This window comes from Lolium perenne, chromosome 7 (assembly GCF_019359855.2).
Source record: "Lolium perenne isolate Kyuss_39 chromosome 7, Kyuss_2.0, whole genome shotgun sequence".
Lineage (NCBI taxonomy): Eukaryota > Viridiplantae > Streptophyta > Magnoliopsida > Poales > Poaceae > Lolium > Lolium perenne.
Window position 1 is genome coordinate 8055122 of NC_067250.2, and position 15099 is coordinate 8070220.

Genomic DNA, 15099 nt, shown 5'->3' on the forward strand with positions numbered 1-15099 from the left:
GCACATAAATTTTCCATAGATCATAATTTGTGCCATCAAATATAAACAAGTTATTGTGATCTAATCCCCTAACCGACATCTTTACTCTCAAGGCGGTGAAGCCTAAGAATGAGAGACCTTGCTCTGATACCAATTGAAAGGACACGGATGTCGCCTAGAGGGGGGTGAATAGGCGATTTAAAACTTTTACGAGATGGGCTTAACAAATGCGGAATAAAACTAGCGTTTACTTTGTCAAGCCCAAAGCCTATATACTATGGTTCACCTATGTGCACCAACAACTTATTCTAAGCAAGAGTTCACCTATGTGCACCAACAACTTATGCTAAGCAATACAAGCAAGTATGTGATAGCAAGATATATATAACTTCAAGCACGATGGCTATCACAAGGTAAAGTGCATAAGTAAAGAGCTCGGGTATAGAGATAACCGAGGCACGCGGAGAACGATGATTTATCCCGGAGTTCACACTCTTGCGAGTGCTAATCTCCGGTGGAGAGGTGCGGTTGCTTAGTGCTCCCGAACGCCACAAGAGGCTCACCTTGAGGTGTGGTTGCTCGATGCACACCAACGCCACAAAGGCCTCACCCCAAGATGCGGTACTCACACCACACACCGAACGCCACGAAGGCGCCTCACCTAAATCTCCGGTGACCCTCGCCACAAAGGCCTAGGTCACGGTTCCACTAAGGGATTTCCTTCGAGGCGGAAACCGGGCCTTACACAAAGATTGGGGCACACATCCACAACTTAATTGGAGGCTCCCAACAAACCGCCACAAAGGCCTAGAGTCCGTCTAGGGTTCCAAGAACCCAAGAGTAACAACCTTCTTGCTTTCACCACCACGAATCACCGTGGAGAACTCAAACCGATGCACCAAATGCAATGGCAAGAACACCACAAAGATGCTCAAGTCCTTCTCTCTCAAATTCCAACAAAGCTACAAAAGCTATTGGGGGAATAAGAGAGGAAGAACAAAGGAATTCACAAAGAACACCAAGATCAAGATCTAGAGAGTTCCACTCACAAAGAGATGGATTTGATTGGTAGAAATGTAGATCTAGATCTCCTCTCTCTTTTCCCTCAAATGGGGGCAAGAATCATGGAGGGATTGAGAGATGGAGCAAGCTTCTCTAGTTCAACAATGGAGGGAGAGAGAGTGAGAGAAGCACCGCCCAAGGAGGAAGAAGGGGGTATTTATACCCCCAAGAAAATCAAGCCGTTTGGGCAAAAACAGGGGCCGGATATTCCGGCCCAAGTTGGGGCCGGATTATCCGGGCCGGATAATCCGGCCTCAGGGACAAAACCTGGACAAAATCCGGCCAAAAATCCGGCCCCTATCCAGAGCTGCTTTTCTTCCGGTCCTTAGACGATTTCGGGGGCCGGATATTTCCGAAATATCCGGCCCGGATAATCCGGCCCGGATATTTCCAAAATATCCGGCCTAAGAAAACTGCAGAAACACCAAAACTAAAACGGGCATAACTTTTGCATCCGGACTCCGATTTCGATGATCTTGGGCTCGTTGAAATCACAACAACGAGCTCTACAACAATATGCATAGAAACATCATAGTCCAGCAAAGGAGGATAGAAACAAATGATGAAAGGTTTGACCTATCTCAAAAAGACATACCGGTAAAACCTCCAATCTTGAAAATGCAACAAGTTGCCCATGGAAAAACCATTCTCAATGAACTAGAGCTTGTCATGAGAATAAGCACAAGCTCTAAAACATCACATGGATAAGATCCAAATAAAACCAAGAAAGATGATGAACCAAACTCGAAAACGCAACAAGTGATCTATGCGAAATCCGTTTTCGATGAACTAGAGCTTGTCATGAGAATAAGCACAAGCTCTAAAACATCACATGGATAAGGTCCAAATAACAACCAAGAAAGATGATGCAAGGATGCAAAGGTTTGAGCTCTCTCCGAACGATACGATCGAGTTACTCACTCGAGAGCCCTCTTGATAGTACGGCAACTAAACTATAAACCGGTCTCCAACTACACTATGAGACCGGTGAGAAACAAACCCTATCAAGAGCAAACCTTATACTTGCGCATTCCACTTGAGCTCGATGACGACGATCTTGACCTCAACAAGATGGAACGCCTTTCTTGCTTGTGCTTGCTTGACGAAGTCTTGTGGATTGCTTCCCCCATAATCCACCATGGGAGAGCTTCTTCTTCGGCGCATCTTCACATATCCATGATCACCATATGGAAGGCAAGACTCAAGCAAAGGATCTCTTCGAGATGGCTCATCTTGAACTTGCACTTCATTTCTTCATTCTTCATCATGTTGATGTCTTGAAGTAGCTTGAGGGCTCACTTCATCTTCATCTTCAAGACATACTTGACACTTGATATCCTTCATCAATTTCTTCTTATTGCAACCTTGAAGCCAACATATGGTTCAAGAATTGCCTATGGACAACTCCTACAAATATAACTCAATGCAAACATTAGTCCATAGGGATTGTCATTAATTACCAAAACCACACATGGGGGCTCCATGCACTTTCACAGTGCCTTCGGAGGCAGCTTCCTTTTCAGAAGATCCCGTAGATTTTAGAGAATCCACGGGTTCATTCACAAAAGAGGGAGCATCTTGGTTGTCGTCGGTGACAATGGTCCTTTCCTCGACTTCTCCACCTTCAGGAAGGGGAGGAAGCGAGACAAGATTTGGATGGTTCTATACAAAAAGCAGGGGAAGATGTCAAAAAGCAGGGAAATAATAATAATAAAAAAAGACAGCAAAGCAATAGCAAATCAAGCGACAAAGTTTACCTTGGGAAGTGGATTGGTGGCGCTGAATGGTTTTACACGACAAGAAGAAGGGACAGGATCTTTTTTGCTGAGAGATGAGATTTTTCGGACAAGTTTTTCTAAATCCTTGACCTCTAAATCCGCTGAGAACCGATCTTCGTCCTTGTCGCCAGCATATTCCCAGAGAGGGTGTTTGCGAGCTTGAAGCGGTTGCACTCTGGTTCTAAGAAAGTATGCCGTGATTTGGATACCTGATAACTCTTTGCCGCGAGTATTTTGCAACTCATGGATGCGAGTCATCAGGGCTTCTGTCGCTATCTTTTCTTCTTCGGTAGCCTCTGCGTCCCAGGAGCGGCGACGAAGAATTTTCTCGGCACCATCAAAAGGAGGGATGTTGTCTTCAGCACATCCATGGTTTTCCTCCTGAATGTACAACCACTTCTTGCGCCACCCTTGAACTGAGTCAGGGAGTTTGACGTCGAAGTAATCGACGGTGGGGCGAACGGAAATTACAACTCCGCCTATATTATAGGCGACATTTGGAGAGCCATTGCGGCGACAGAAGAAAATGCGCTTCCATAGCGCCCAGTTAGGCTGGACGCCAAGGAAGGCTTCGCAGAGGGTGATGAAAATAGAAATATGGAGGATGGAATTGGGTGTCAGGTGGTGAAGTTGCAGACCGTAAATAAAGAGCAGTCCGCGGAGAAAAGGATGAATGGGGGCGGAAAGACCGCGGATGAGGTGGTCGACAAAACTTACCCGATACCCCATTGGAGGGGTTGGGTAGCTTTCTTCACTAGGGAAGCACAGCGCTTTGGGCTTCTTGTTGATCCCCAGCTTCTTCAGGAGATTGATGTCCTGAGTGGAAATCTTGGACCTTTCCCACTCCGCGGTTCCCAGATCCACGGCAGCCATTGAGGATTCCGGCGTGCTGTGCCTGGTCAAACGACGCGGTGGCATCAACAATGGCGCAGGAATGCAGCTTGGAGAAGATGAGTTTAGGGAATTGTGGAGCGCAGGAGGTTTTGCAGAGGAGAGCACAAGAACGGCGCGAGCGGAAGTGCTCGAGGAAGAGGAAGGAGATCTTATATAGAGGTGCGGCGAAAGGGCGGACCGTTGGATGGAAAAAGTGTGTGGCAGATGATAACCACATGGAAACAAGGGTAAAAAAGTATTTTTACATTGAAGAAGTTATGGTACGTACGCCAGGAAAAGCGGAGGACGTGTGTCCCCCACCTGCACGACGTGTCAAGATAATGGATAACTTGGGCCCGCAAGCCAGCGGGAGAAGATTTCTCGTGATTTTTGACCCACAATCGTGGCTATCGTCAGCAATAACGTCACCTTGGCAGAAGGAAAAATTCGCCTCAATAGCTTCATAAAAGGCAACATAAAAAAAATATTGGTGAGCCTTTGATCAAATACAAGTTTTTGATCAAATGCTCGGGGGCTACTTTGAAAAAATGAAAAGATGAGGAAAGAAAAAATAGAAATGGCGTGAGCCTATGATCAAATACAAGTATTTGTTCATAGCCTCGGGGGCTACTCCCATCGGGAGCGCTGTTCGCGCACCCGGGAAATTATGAAAACTTCGGGAGATAAAAGAAAATATAGCGGCATAAGGCGTGGAGCCTACAACCAAGTACAAGTCCTTGGCTGTAGCCTCGGGGGCTACTCCCATCGGGAACGCTGCTCGCGTACCCGATGAAATCATAAAAAAAAAAGAGAAAAAAAAAGATAGCAGAGCAAAAGAGTATATTTCGAGTTATAAATAACTCTGCATATACTCCCATCGGGAGAACAATATAAGTCATCTTCGACTCGATAAAATGTGCCATTCCAGCAGCCGAATAAGCACTCGACAATATATTCTCAGAACGCCAAAGTTGCGATCAATTTCTGAATGCCGCAAATTTGCGAAGGTAAGACCCCAGATCCGTTCTGTGTGGCGTGGCGCCGTCTCTGACGTCGGTTTGCTACTTTGTATCCGTATCAACAGATACGAAGAAAAATCCTAACGGACGCGTTAGGTACCCGATAAATTTGACTGGGACTCGACAGAATGGTAAGACCTTAAGCGGCACCTGTCGAAGTTTACACCAGTATCCCGAGATCATGTCCAGGGACGTGATCTTGAAGTAGGTTTTTGCGGATTGCCACTAGAGCAGTTAACTAGTACCTGATCCGTCAGATGAACTAGCCCCAACTACCATTATCCCTGTACAATATAGAAATTTATGTGAAGAAATATAGAAAAGTTAAAGTTGTCGAATAAAAATAAACAGTGGAGATTTTCCCTGACTCTATGATTCAAGCAAAATCTCGGGGGCTACTAACATAGGCATCCCCAATGGGCCTGCCAAAGATAGTACCCGGGGTTTACTGAAGGCCCACTACCCGAAGAATAAGAAGATTCGGAAGCCCAAGATATTATTAAGGAAAGCTAGAGTTGTAATAGGAAGTGTTATTTGTAATCTTGCGGGATGAGTTAGAAACCTTCCCGGACTCTGTAACTTGTACAACACGAATCCCTCGGCTCCGCCTCCTATATAAGGGGGAGTCGAGGGACGAAGAAAGGATCGAATCATTGTTTTAGCAAACCCTAGTTTTTTACTTCGTCGAGTACTTTTCGGCTGAAACCTTCAAGATCTACTTGCCCTCTACATCCAACGAAACCGTCGAGTACTCGTAGGCATTGACAAGTTAATACCTTGTCAGGCGCAGAATAGAACCTGTAAAAATGAAACTGAAAACCGGAATTCGAATTGGCGCGGGTAAATTTTCGCGATGCGGGGAATTCAAATTAATACTAGAGATGATCATTGTTTGTCACCGGCAACCTAATAACCTAGGTAAATTAGCAAAATGCGGCCTAGCTATGGCGCGCGCGGCGGTGCCGGTGCTAGCGAAAATCGTCGGACGGCATCGGCCTTCACGCGTCGTCCTTGTCAAGCTCGACTATTTCGAGCTTAACCTTGCGGACGCGGGCCTCCCGGCGGGCCGCCTCGTACTCCAGCACCTGGCGGACGGCGTCGGCTTCTTCCCGGCGAAAGCGGGCCCTCGCCTTCGCCTCGCTGATGGCGAACGTCTGCGCCATCACCGCCTCCTCCTCGTCGCTGCCGTGGACGTAGTCCCCGGCGGAGAAGGTTGGAGAGCGCGCGGGGACGAGCTCGTCCTCCTCGAAGCTCGCCGCCACGGGCAGCCGCGGTGCGCGGCTCGACTGCCCGGAGGAGGAGCTCTCGGCCTGGTTGCCGTAGCGGGCGAGCTTCCCTGGGGGCGTGAGCCCCCAGTTGGTCCACCGGCGAGCGCTCCGCTTGCGCGCGCCCTCGCTGCGGTTCCACTTCCGCCGCTCCGCCTCGCTGCGGAAGACTGGCGGACGCGGCGGCGAATCGCCGCCGCCCAATCCGGCGGCTCGGCTGCCTGCACCTCCACGGGAGGCCATCGCGCAGCGGCGGCGGTCGAATAGGTGGCTAGGTGCGGGTGGATTGCTCGTCGGAGCGGGGCACTGGCGTCGGCGGAGGGAGAGGAGACGGCGGAGGGGAGTAGGGTTTGCGAACCGAACTCCCCTCCGCGACCCCTTTTAATAGGGGTCGTGCGGGGGATTTCTCGGCCCCCCGAACTTTCGATTCGGGCCGGCCCATGTTTACGGGCTCTGATCTGCGCGCATTTCAGCCCGAACCCGTAAATCCGCCGGAAAAGTTCGGTTCTGACGGGATTTACGGGCTCTGTTAGAGTTGCTCTTACACACATATAGTGCTTGCATGACCTCACCAATAACAAATACTAGTAATGCGAATAATTAGATAACATGTGTAGTAGTGTAGTACCGTTGGTTGGTCACCTCTTTCTTGGCACTTTGATGGCCACCTCATGGAGACTTGCTAGAGCTCGGTAGAATATGACCCACGCCTATAGCAAACTTCTGAAACTAATTTATTTACAGGTACGGCTCCAACGTAGAATGAGTCACTAGCTCCCTATAAATAGTCCCGCCTGCTTCATCATATAGGCACCAGTTAAGCAACTACTAAGCTCATCTCCCCTTGTTCCTTTACCTCCTCTTGCTTCATCTTTCTTAGAGTCTACTAATGGCTTCCTCTCTTAAGATCGTGGTTGTTGTTGCCATTTGCGCTCTGATGGTGTTAGGGCAGTCACCTTCTGCTGACGGTTGTGAAGCCCTTTGTTTTCCGCTGTGCTTGTGCAAGAAACCTGTTCAGCATCGTCATCTGCTACAAAGCCCCCGCCGGATGGGCGAAGATATCCGTGGACGTGGAAGGTTGCTCGGCCAGGTCTGAGCTAAGCACGCTCTACACACGCACCAAGCATGGATGAGCCAGGAATCACAGGAAATGGTAATTATACGTGAATGATATAAGTGGTTCACTTGATAAGATCATCGTTCAATATGCAGGGGTTAATTATATGGATCTCCAGATCCCTCTATTAAGCATTGGCTAGGGACATAGTCATGTCCGCATAATCGTGAACCATTAGGGTCACACACTTAAGGTTCGGCGCCACTAGGAATAGAGAGATATCAAGTGCAGTGTTTTCGGTGTCCCGAATGGATCCAGGGATATCATGGATGGATTCGAAAGGGCGACAAACCTATAGGAATATATATATCAGAAATATCAGAATGGTTCCGGAAAGTTCCGGATTTTTCCGTTGTACTAGAAAGTTCCGGAAGGGGTGAACCCACCTAGCCTAGGGAAGGGTGTGACCCACCCGCGCGCTAAGTGGGCCGGCTGGCCAGATGGCCGCAGTGGCCGAGTGGGAGAGGAAGAGCCCTCCCTCCACTCCGTTTGGAAGTGGGAGGGAGGAGCTTTCCTTTTCCTATTCCAATTCACTTGGGGACTTCCTTATTTGGTTTCAATATGAGTTTGATAAGGTTTAACCGAGAGTCCAATTAGGATCCGGAGATCCTACGGCCTCTCGGGTCCGGGCCTTTATATAGGGAGCCCTGGGGCTGGCCACACCATCACAAGTCCACAAGAGCCACACAACCCTGAGCTCCCCACGCCCAGCGCCGCCGAAAACCCAACTTGCCACCTTGCCGCCGCTACCCGTCGTCGGCCTCCTTGCCGCAACCGTCGCCTATCCTTGTCAGGTTCCTCCTCTGTCCTTCGTTGCTTACCTCCGTTGGTCCGAATTCCGGCGAACTCTGAAAAGATAATCCAGCCCTGCCGGATTTGCACCAAGTTTGTCATCACCCCGTCGTCTCGCCGGAGCGATCTCTATACCTCGACTCCAATTTGTTGCAACAAGACAGAGCCGACATCGTCAAGACGTACGTGTGCATCACCTCGGAGCCGCAGCACAAGCGACTGAGTTGATCGAGTTGGATCGTCAAGATTGAACGGATCATGATCGTCTACATCGACACCAGCCGTTAAGCTTTCCCGCCTGATTTGCAATGATACACAAATCAAGTTATCGCATTGTTACATGCTACTATATAGTTACATGCCTCGGATACATGTTAAACACACAATGGTTGCTTTACTCAGTGACATGTAATTGTTGGGCCTTGTCCCTCCACATAGAGGTGTGTTGGCAGCCCAACAACAATCCAAGAAATTCAACATGTATCAAACCGTTGATCGACGTTTGCATCCAACGGTTGAGCAGCCTCCTTGAGAGGTAAAAGGATAAAACCCTAAACACCCTTGGTGGTTGTGGGTGAGCTAGCAAGAGAGAAAGCTAGAACGGGGTTGCTTCCGTGACAGGGTGAGAGAACACAGTAGAACACCACAACCAAGTGAGAAGAGAGGAATAAGGAGAGGTGATTTGAAGCTGGTGTTTGGAGGCTCAAATGTTCTTGATCGGCTCCAAACTCGGTGAGCTTGTTCCTTACTTTGAGTACTTTGATCTGGTTGGCTGGTTTGAGATTTGGACCAGTGGAGAATCAAATTTGAGAGGGGTTAAGTCAGTTCGGACTGCTAAAGTTTCAGCACAAAGCAGTTTCAGGAGATGAACAGTTAGAGGAGGCAAACAGCATCCAATTGATCTGAATTTTGTCGGTATGTTGGGAACTCATATAACTGCTTGTCTACCAAATTTGGACTGACTGGATTTGCGATTTAAGAGCAGATTGCTGATTACCAAAAAAGACATAAACTATAATATCTCTACCTCTGTTATATCTTATGCCTCGTGGTTGTTGTTATTGCCTCTAGATGTTGTAGAGAAGTCTCTGTACCGATTGGTCCACATCCGTGATTTTCCCCTTCTCACGTTGTGTAAGGCCTTCCACGTAAAATCTTGTGTTACTTGTACTTGTTGTTTGTTTTTTTCCGTTGCATATCTATAGATGGTACCTATCCTCAAAATTTATCTATGGCATATCTACTATTAGCTGTAGCTATCCTCAAAATTTATCTATTTCACACGAACATACCGAGGCTAGGTTATCTATCATGCTTTCCTTGTGCCCTGGCCCTAACACGAATTTCATATTCCCCCTCGCAGCCAAACGCAGCCCGATGAGAAATGCACGTGGAATGGTACACACCTCGATTTAGACCACGTCGGTCTCCTGCAGATTCGCTGAACCTGGCCGGGAATTGGCGATGTAGCAGTTGATAGATTTCGTCGTTCCCAGTTCAAATACAACTGGTATTTGTCCAAACGTCCATTTTCGCACAATAATATACGCACACCAATTAGATAGTCCAAATTACTAACAGCAACAATGCAGCGACAAGCTGAACTGTGGACCCAGGAGAGGCAGGCACTCACGGACTCACAGCCGCGCCACCATCCCCCGTCTTGCCATGGCGTCCTCCTCCCGCCATGAACACCAAAGACAAGAGGAAGAAGAAGATCAAGAGCACCAAGAACACCACGGCCATGGCCACGAGATCACCTCCCCACTCCGTAAGCGCCGCCATCGCCACAGCATGAACTGATCCTCCTCTGCTTATATGCAACCTCTGCTATTGCTGACCATTGTTCTCTCCTCCCAATATTTGCAGTGTCGACGCGGCCGTCAACCTCACGGAACTCACCGGAGCCCCAAGAAGAGGAGAACTCGCCGATCGAGCAGGTGGCGCTGACGGTGCCGGTGGGCGACGACCCGGACACCCCCGTGCTCACCTTCCGGATGTGGGTTCTCGGCACGGCGTCCTGCTGTGTGCTCTCCTTCCTCAACCAGTTCTTCTGGTACCGCAAGGAGCCGCTCACCATCACCGCCATCTCCGCTCAGATCGCGGTCGTGCCGCTCGGCCACCTCATGGCGGCGGCGCTTCCCGAGCGTGCCTTCTTCCGCGGCAGGCCGTACGAGTTCACCCTCAACCCAGGGCCCTTCAACGTGAAGGAGCACGTGCTCATCACCATCTTCGCCAACGCTGGTGCCGGCACTGTCTACGCCATACACATCGTCACCGCCGTCCGCGTCTTCTATGGCAAGCAGCTCACGTTCTTCGTCTCCCTCCTCGTCGTCCTCACCACCCAGGTGCTCGGCTTTGGCTGGGCAGGCATACTCCGGCGGTATCTTGTAGAGCCGGCCACCATGTGGTGGCCATCCAACCTCGTCCAGGTCTCCCTCTTCAGGTACACCTGTCAGGCGAACAACCTGTCATTTTCAACTACTGGTAAATTATGGCATCATCTAATTAGATTGTTTTTGGTTGATTATCGATAATAATATTCGACTCCTCGATAGAGCTGTACAAGTACAACTCTTTATGTATGTATGTTTGGTGCCTTGCCAGTGTTCGTGATGCGTGTAAGCAACGTATGCTTTACAAGTAGGAGTTTTGAATTTTGAGCAACTTGTAATAAGCTATTGTTAATGTGAAGAAGTAGCTAACCTGCTGTGGGTCATCACTCATCACACGTCGTGGTGGCCCTGATTAGCATGAAAGAGGCCAAGGTCATGACAGGCCCGCTGCCTATAAGAAAATGACATGATTGCAACAGCTTGGACTCTTGAAAGATTTTAAGGACATTTTGGAACTTGAGTCTGAAAAAAAAGGAACTCTAATGAAGGATTAAACTTCTTAAATTGACAAAGATGAATATGAAAAGCTTCCAGCATCGTGTCATTTTCTTATAGGAGGCCTCCTCCGTGAGTTTGTCGTATGCCATCTTTATTTGTCAAGTCTAGCATCTTTGCTGTACCAACTGGGTCTTACCCTCATGTCTCCCTTTTATTAAATCCACATGGACAAAGTGAAATGAAGAACTCTATCTCCTAGATAGCCGGTGGTCATCACAAGAAAATGCAGGGAGATAACATGCAGGACAAGATTAGAAAGAATATTTACTGTCAAATTAACCTTGGGAGGAATATTTGTTTGATGATCAAAGAAATCAACGTTAAACAAGATACAATGAAAATGCATAATACTCCCTGAAAATAACTTACACATTTGTAATGTGTTTGCTCATCAGGGCACTTCATGAGAAGGAAGAACGCAGAAAAGGTGGCTTCACGCGCAACCAGTTCTTCATGGTGGCCTTCACCTGTAGCTTCATATACTATATCTTCCCAGGCTACCTGTTCCAGATGCTCACCTCCCTCTCCTGGATCTGCTGGGTCTTCCCCTACTCTGTGCTTGCCCAGCAGCTCGGCTCAGGGCTCCATGGCCTCGGCATTGGCGCGATCGGTCTTGATTGGGCTTCTATCTCCAGCTACCTTGGGAGTCCTCTTGCCAGCCCCTGGTTTGCCACTGCAAACGTCGCTGCAGGCTTCTTCATCGTCATGTACATAATCACACCTATTGCCTACTGGTTTAATTTCTATAAGGCACAGACCTTCCCCATCTTTTCTTCTGGTCTCTTCACATCAACTGGGCAGAAGTACAACATCTCAGCCATTGTAGACTCCCATTTTCATTTTGACATAGAGGCCTATGAGAAAAATGGTCCACTATACCTTAGCACTGTCTTCGCTATCACGTATGGTGTCGGTTTCGCAGCCCTGACAGCAACAATCGTTCATGTTCTCCTCTTCCACGGAAGGTAACTTCTGTCAAAAGTTTGTCAGTCCGTAGTGCAAAATTGCTTAGTTGCAGTAGCTAAGAACTGTGATGCTTGTGTCCAGTGAAATATTGAAGTTAAGCAAATCAGCTTTTCAAGAGAAACGGGTGGATATACACACAAAACTTATGAGGAGATATAAGCAGGTCCCTGAGTGGTGGTTCATCTGCATCCTTATTGCTAACATTTTCATCACCATCTTTGCTTGTGAATACTACATTGAGAAACTCCAGTTGCCCTGGTGGGGTGTATTGCTGGCATGTGCCATTGCCTTTTTCTTTACCCTCCCAATTGGAATTATCACAGCAACGACAAACCAGGTACGGATTCTACGAACTTTCATATCACACCACACAGCTCCAGAACACCAGTTCTGCAATTCACAAATTTCCCTGGATTCAGACTCCTGGACTAAACATCATTACTGAGTACATCATCGGGTACTTGTACCCTGGACGGCCTGTTGCGAATATGTGCTTCAAGGTATATGGCTTTATCAGCATGAAACAAGCTCTGGAGTTTCTGCAAGATTTTAAGTTGGGGCATTACATGAAGATTCCTCCAAGGATCATGTTTATGGCTCAGGTAAGCTTTATTTTTCGTGTAGTTTATCTGCCATTTCTACTACAAAAAGGTATGTTGTATTGTGTCACGAAGAAAATTCTTGGAACATGGCAGGTGGTTGGAACTTTGATAGCGGCATTTGTGTACCTTGGAACAGCATGGTGGCTGATGGATACAATCCCCAACATCTGCAACATTGAGCTCCTCTCAGCGGACAGCCCCTGGACCTGTCCTGCTGATCATGTCTTCTATGATGCATCGGTCATATGGGGTCTCATTGGCCCACGCAGAATATTTGGGGACTTAGGAACTTACTCAGCAGTGAACTGGTTCTTCTTAGGGGGAGCTATTGCGCCACTCCTTGTCTGGCTTGCGCACAAGGCATTCCCAGGCCAGAAGTGGATCCTACTCATCAACATGCCCGTGATGATCGCTGCCACCAACCAGATGCCACCCGCCACTGCAGTTAACTACAGCGCATGGATACTTGTTGGGTTTTTGTCAGGTTATGTGGTCTATAAATACCGACGAGACTGGTGGGAGCGACACAATTATCTGCTTTCAGCTGCACTAGATGCTGGGTTGGCATTCATGGCCGTTTTAATTTACTTATGTCTAGGCTTGGAGAACATCAGCTTGAAATGGTGGGGCAATGACTTGGATGGATGTCCCCTGGCTTCTTGTCCCACTGCCAAGGGTATAGTTGTGAAGGGATGCTCGGTATACCACTGACCAATCTCTTGATGTATGGCACAGTCAGTCCCTGTAGATATTGGAAAGTGTCAAGGAACAAGACCAGAAATTGGGGGTTTTGTATTATATTGTTCGAAGTTCGATCCATAATGACAAGCTTAGTAGTAATTGTCTAACAAAATAATTTTAGTAGCAACAGGTGTTAGTTTCAGTGGAAGACTCAAAATAAAATAAAAAGTTTTAGCAGCAGTCTACAGAACTCACGATTGTGTGCATAGCACTAAATTCAGATGGGTGTTCCAAATATCACTTGTATTGAACACTTGCCAAATAGCTGACAAAGATTCCCCAAGAATCCAGTCCGCACAAAAGCCGCAGTCTCAAAATCTTTCTGCCAACAAACATCATATACTGGGTCAGAAAGGCTATCTGGCTCAGAAACATACCTGAGGATCACCATCTCCCTCAAGACTGCAGCCCCTTGGTCAAAGCGCTTGTGATTGCGTTATCTGGTGGTGGCACGGTGATCTTCACACCATCAATCTCCATTTGATCTGACCCTCAGTCCTGACACGGCACATATCACCCCATAATCATCAAATAATCATCATCTGGCCGCAGTTATCCATGGATGGCAACCATGTACGCCGTAACTTGTGGCCTACGCGCGCCCTCTTGCAATCATACCATCGAATAGCTTCTGCGCACCATTGAGATCCCCCTTGGCACGCGTGGTAGGCAGAGAGGACCGTCGTGTGCTTGACGACGGTAAGGATCCCTGCCCTGGCATTTCATCGAGAACCTTGGGGACGCCCATTGGGCAGGATGACGAGGTCGGTTGTGGTGTCGAGTTTGGTGGGCGCCCGCCGCGCGGAGGTGCGGTACAGCGGGAGCTGAAGCAAGGGAGGGAGGGAGGGAGGGAGAGGAAGAATCGAAGCGAGCGGAGCGGCGGGAGAGCTCGGAGTCGCGGGAATGCGCTGCCGGTGAACCTCCGGGACGTGAGGCACCGTGACGGAGTGGACGGAGGCCGGGAGGGACGATGGGACAGAGGCAACGCCGCAACGGTGGTTTCGGCGGCCGGCGTCGCCGGGAAGAAGCCACGGGCGGGGCGGGAGGACGAAGGATGCTCCGGCCGGCACGCTCCAAAACGCTACTTCGCGATCAACCGCCGCGGCCGCGCGATGAGGGCAACGGGACGATGCACGTCCGCCGGGCCGAAAAATAAGTCAGGTACCACCTCCAGGAGCGGCAACGAAAAGTGACGGACCATCCGTGACAACGCGAACAACTGATCTAAATATGCATCTAGGATGCGTCTCTACGAATGCTACGTGTATGGCGGATGTTTCATCGGGCCAACCTGGTAGGGATCATACGTCGATGCGTCTTCTTGGTTAATCCAATATCTCGCCTGCCGAGCAGCCGTCGCCCACCTCTGCCAACGCAGTAATAGCGACGCTACGCGTCCCACGGCCGTCGCCTGCTGATAACCCACAAGTATAGGGGGTGTATCGTAGTATCTTCGATAAATAAGAGTGTCGAACCCAACGAGAAGCAGAAGGTGTTGACAAGCAGTTTCGATGTAGGAATCACTATAGATGCTCACAAACAAGTATTCAGGGGTTTTAATGTAACAGATGAATAAAGTACGAGTAAGTAAAGTGCGAGAGTAACAATTGCTGCGAGTGGCCCAATCCTTTTTAGCACAAAGGACAAACCGGTTTATTTACTTATAATGACCAAACGTTCTTGAAGACACACGGGATTTTAGTCTAGTGCTTTCGCTTCATATAGCTGATTAATCTTCATTGTTTTGATAAGTGTTGTGTGGGTGAACCTATGCTAATGTACCGCCCTTCCTAGGACTAATACATACTTGTGATTATACCCCTTGCAAGCATCCGCAACTACAAGAAAGTAATTAAGAATAAATCTAACCACAGCCTTAAACTCTGAGATCCTGCTATCCCTCCTGCATCGATATACTAACGGGGGTTTAGGTTTCTGTCACTCCGGCAACCCCGCAATTAGCAAACGAGTACAAGATGCATTCCCCTAGGCCCATAAAGGTGAAATGTCA

The 15099-nt window shown here is 48.5% G+C and overlaps 1 protein-coding gene across 1 annotated transcript; it reads left to right on the forward strand.

The window, feature by feature from the left end:
* The first annotated feature begins 9523 nt into the window (after positions 1 to 9523).
* Positions 9524 to 13282, forward strand: LOC127311531 (oligopeptide transporter 7). The gene is made up of 6 exons (XM_051341964.2): positions 9524 to 9656; positions 9755 to 10331; positions 11175 to 11744; positions 11827 to 12082; positions 12165 to 12347; positions 12441 to 13282. The coding sequence occupies exons 1-6, from the start codon at positions 9554 to 9556 to the stop codon at positions 13056 to 13058; spliced, it is 2307 nt and encodes a 768-aa protein (XP_051197924.1). The 5' UTR covers positions 9524 to 9553; the 3' UTR covers positions 13059 to 13282.
* The last annotated feature ends 1817 nt before the right edge of the window (positions 13283 to 15099 follow it).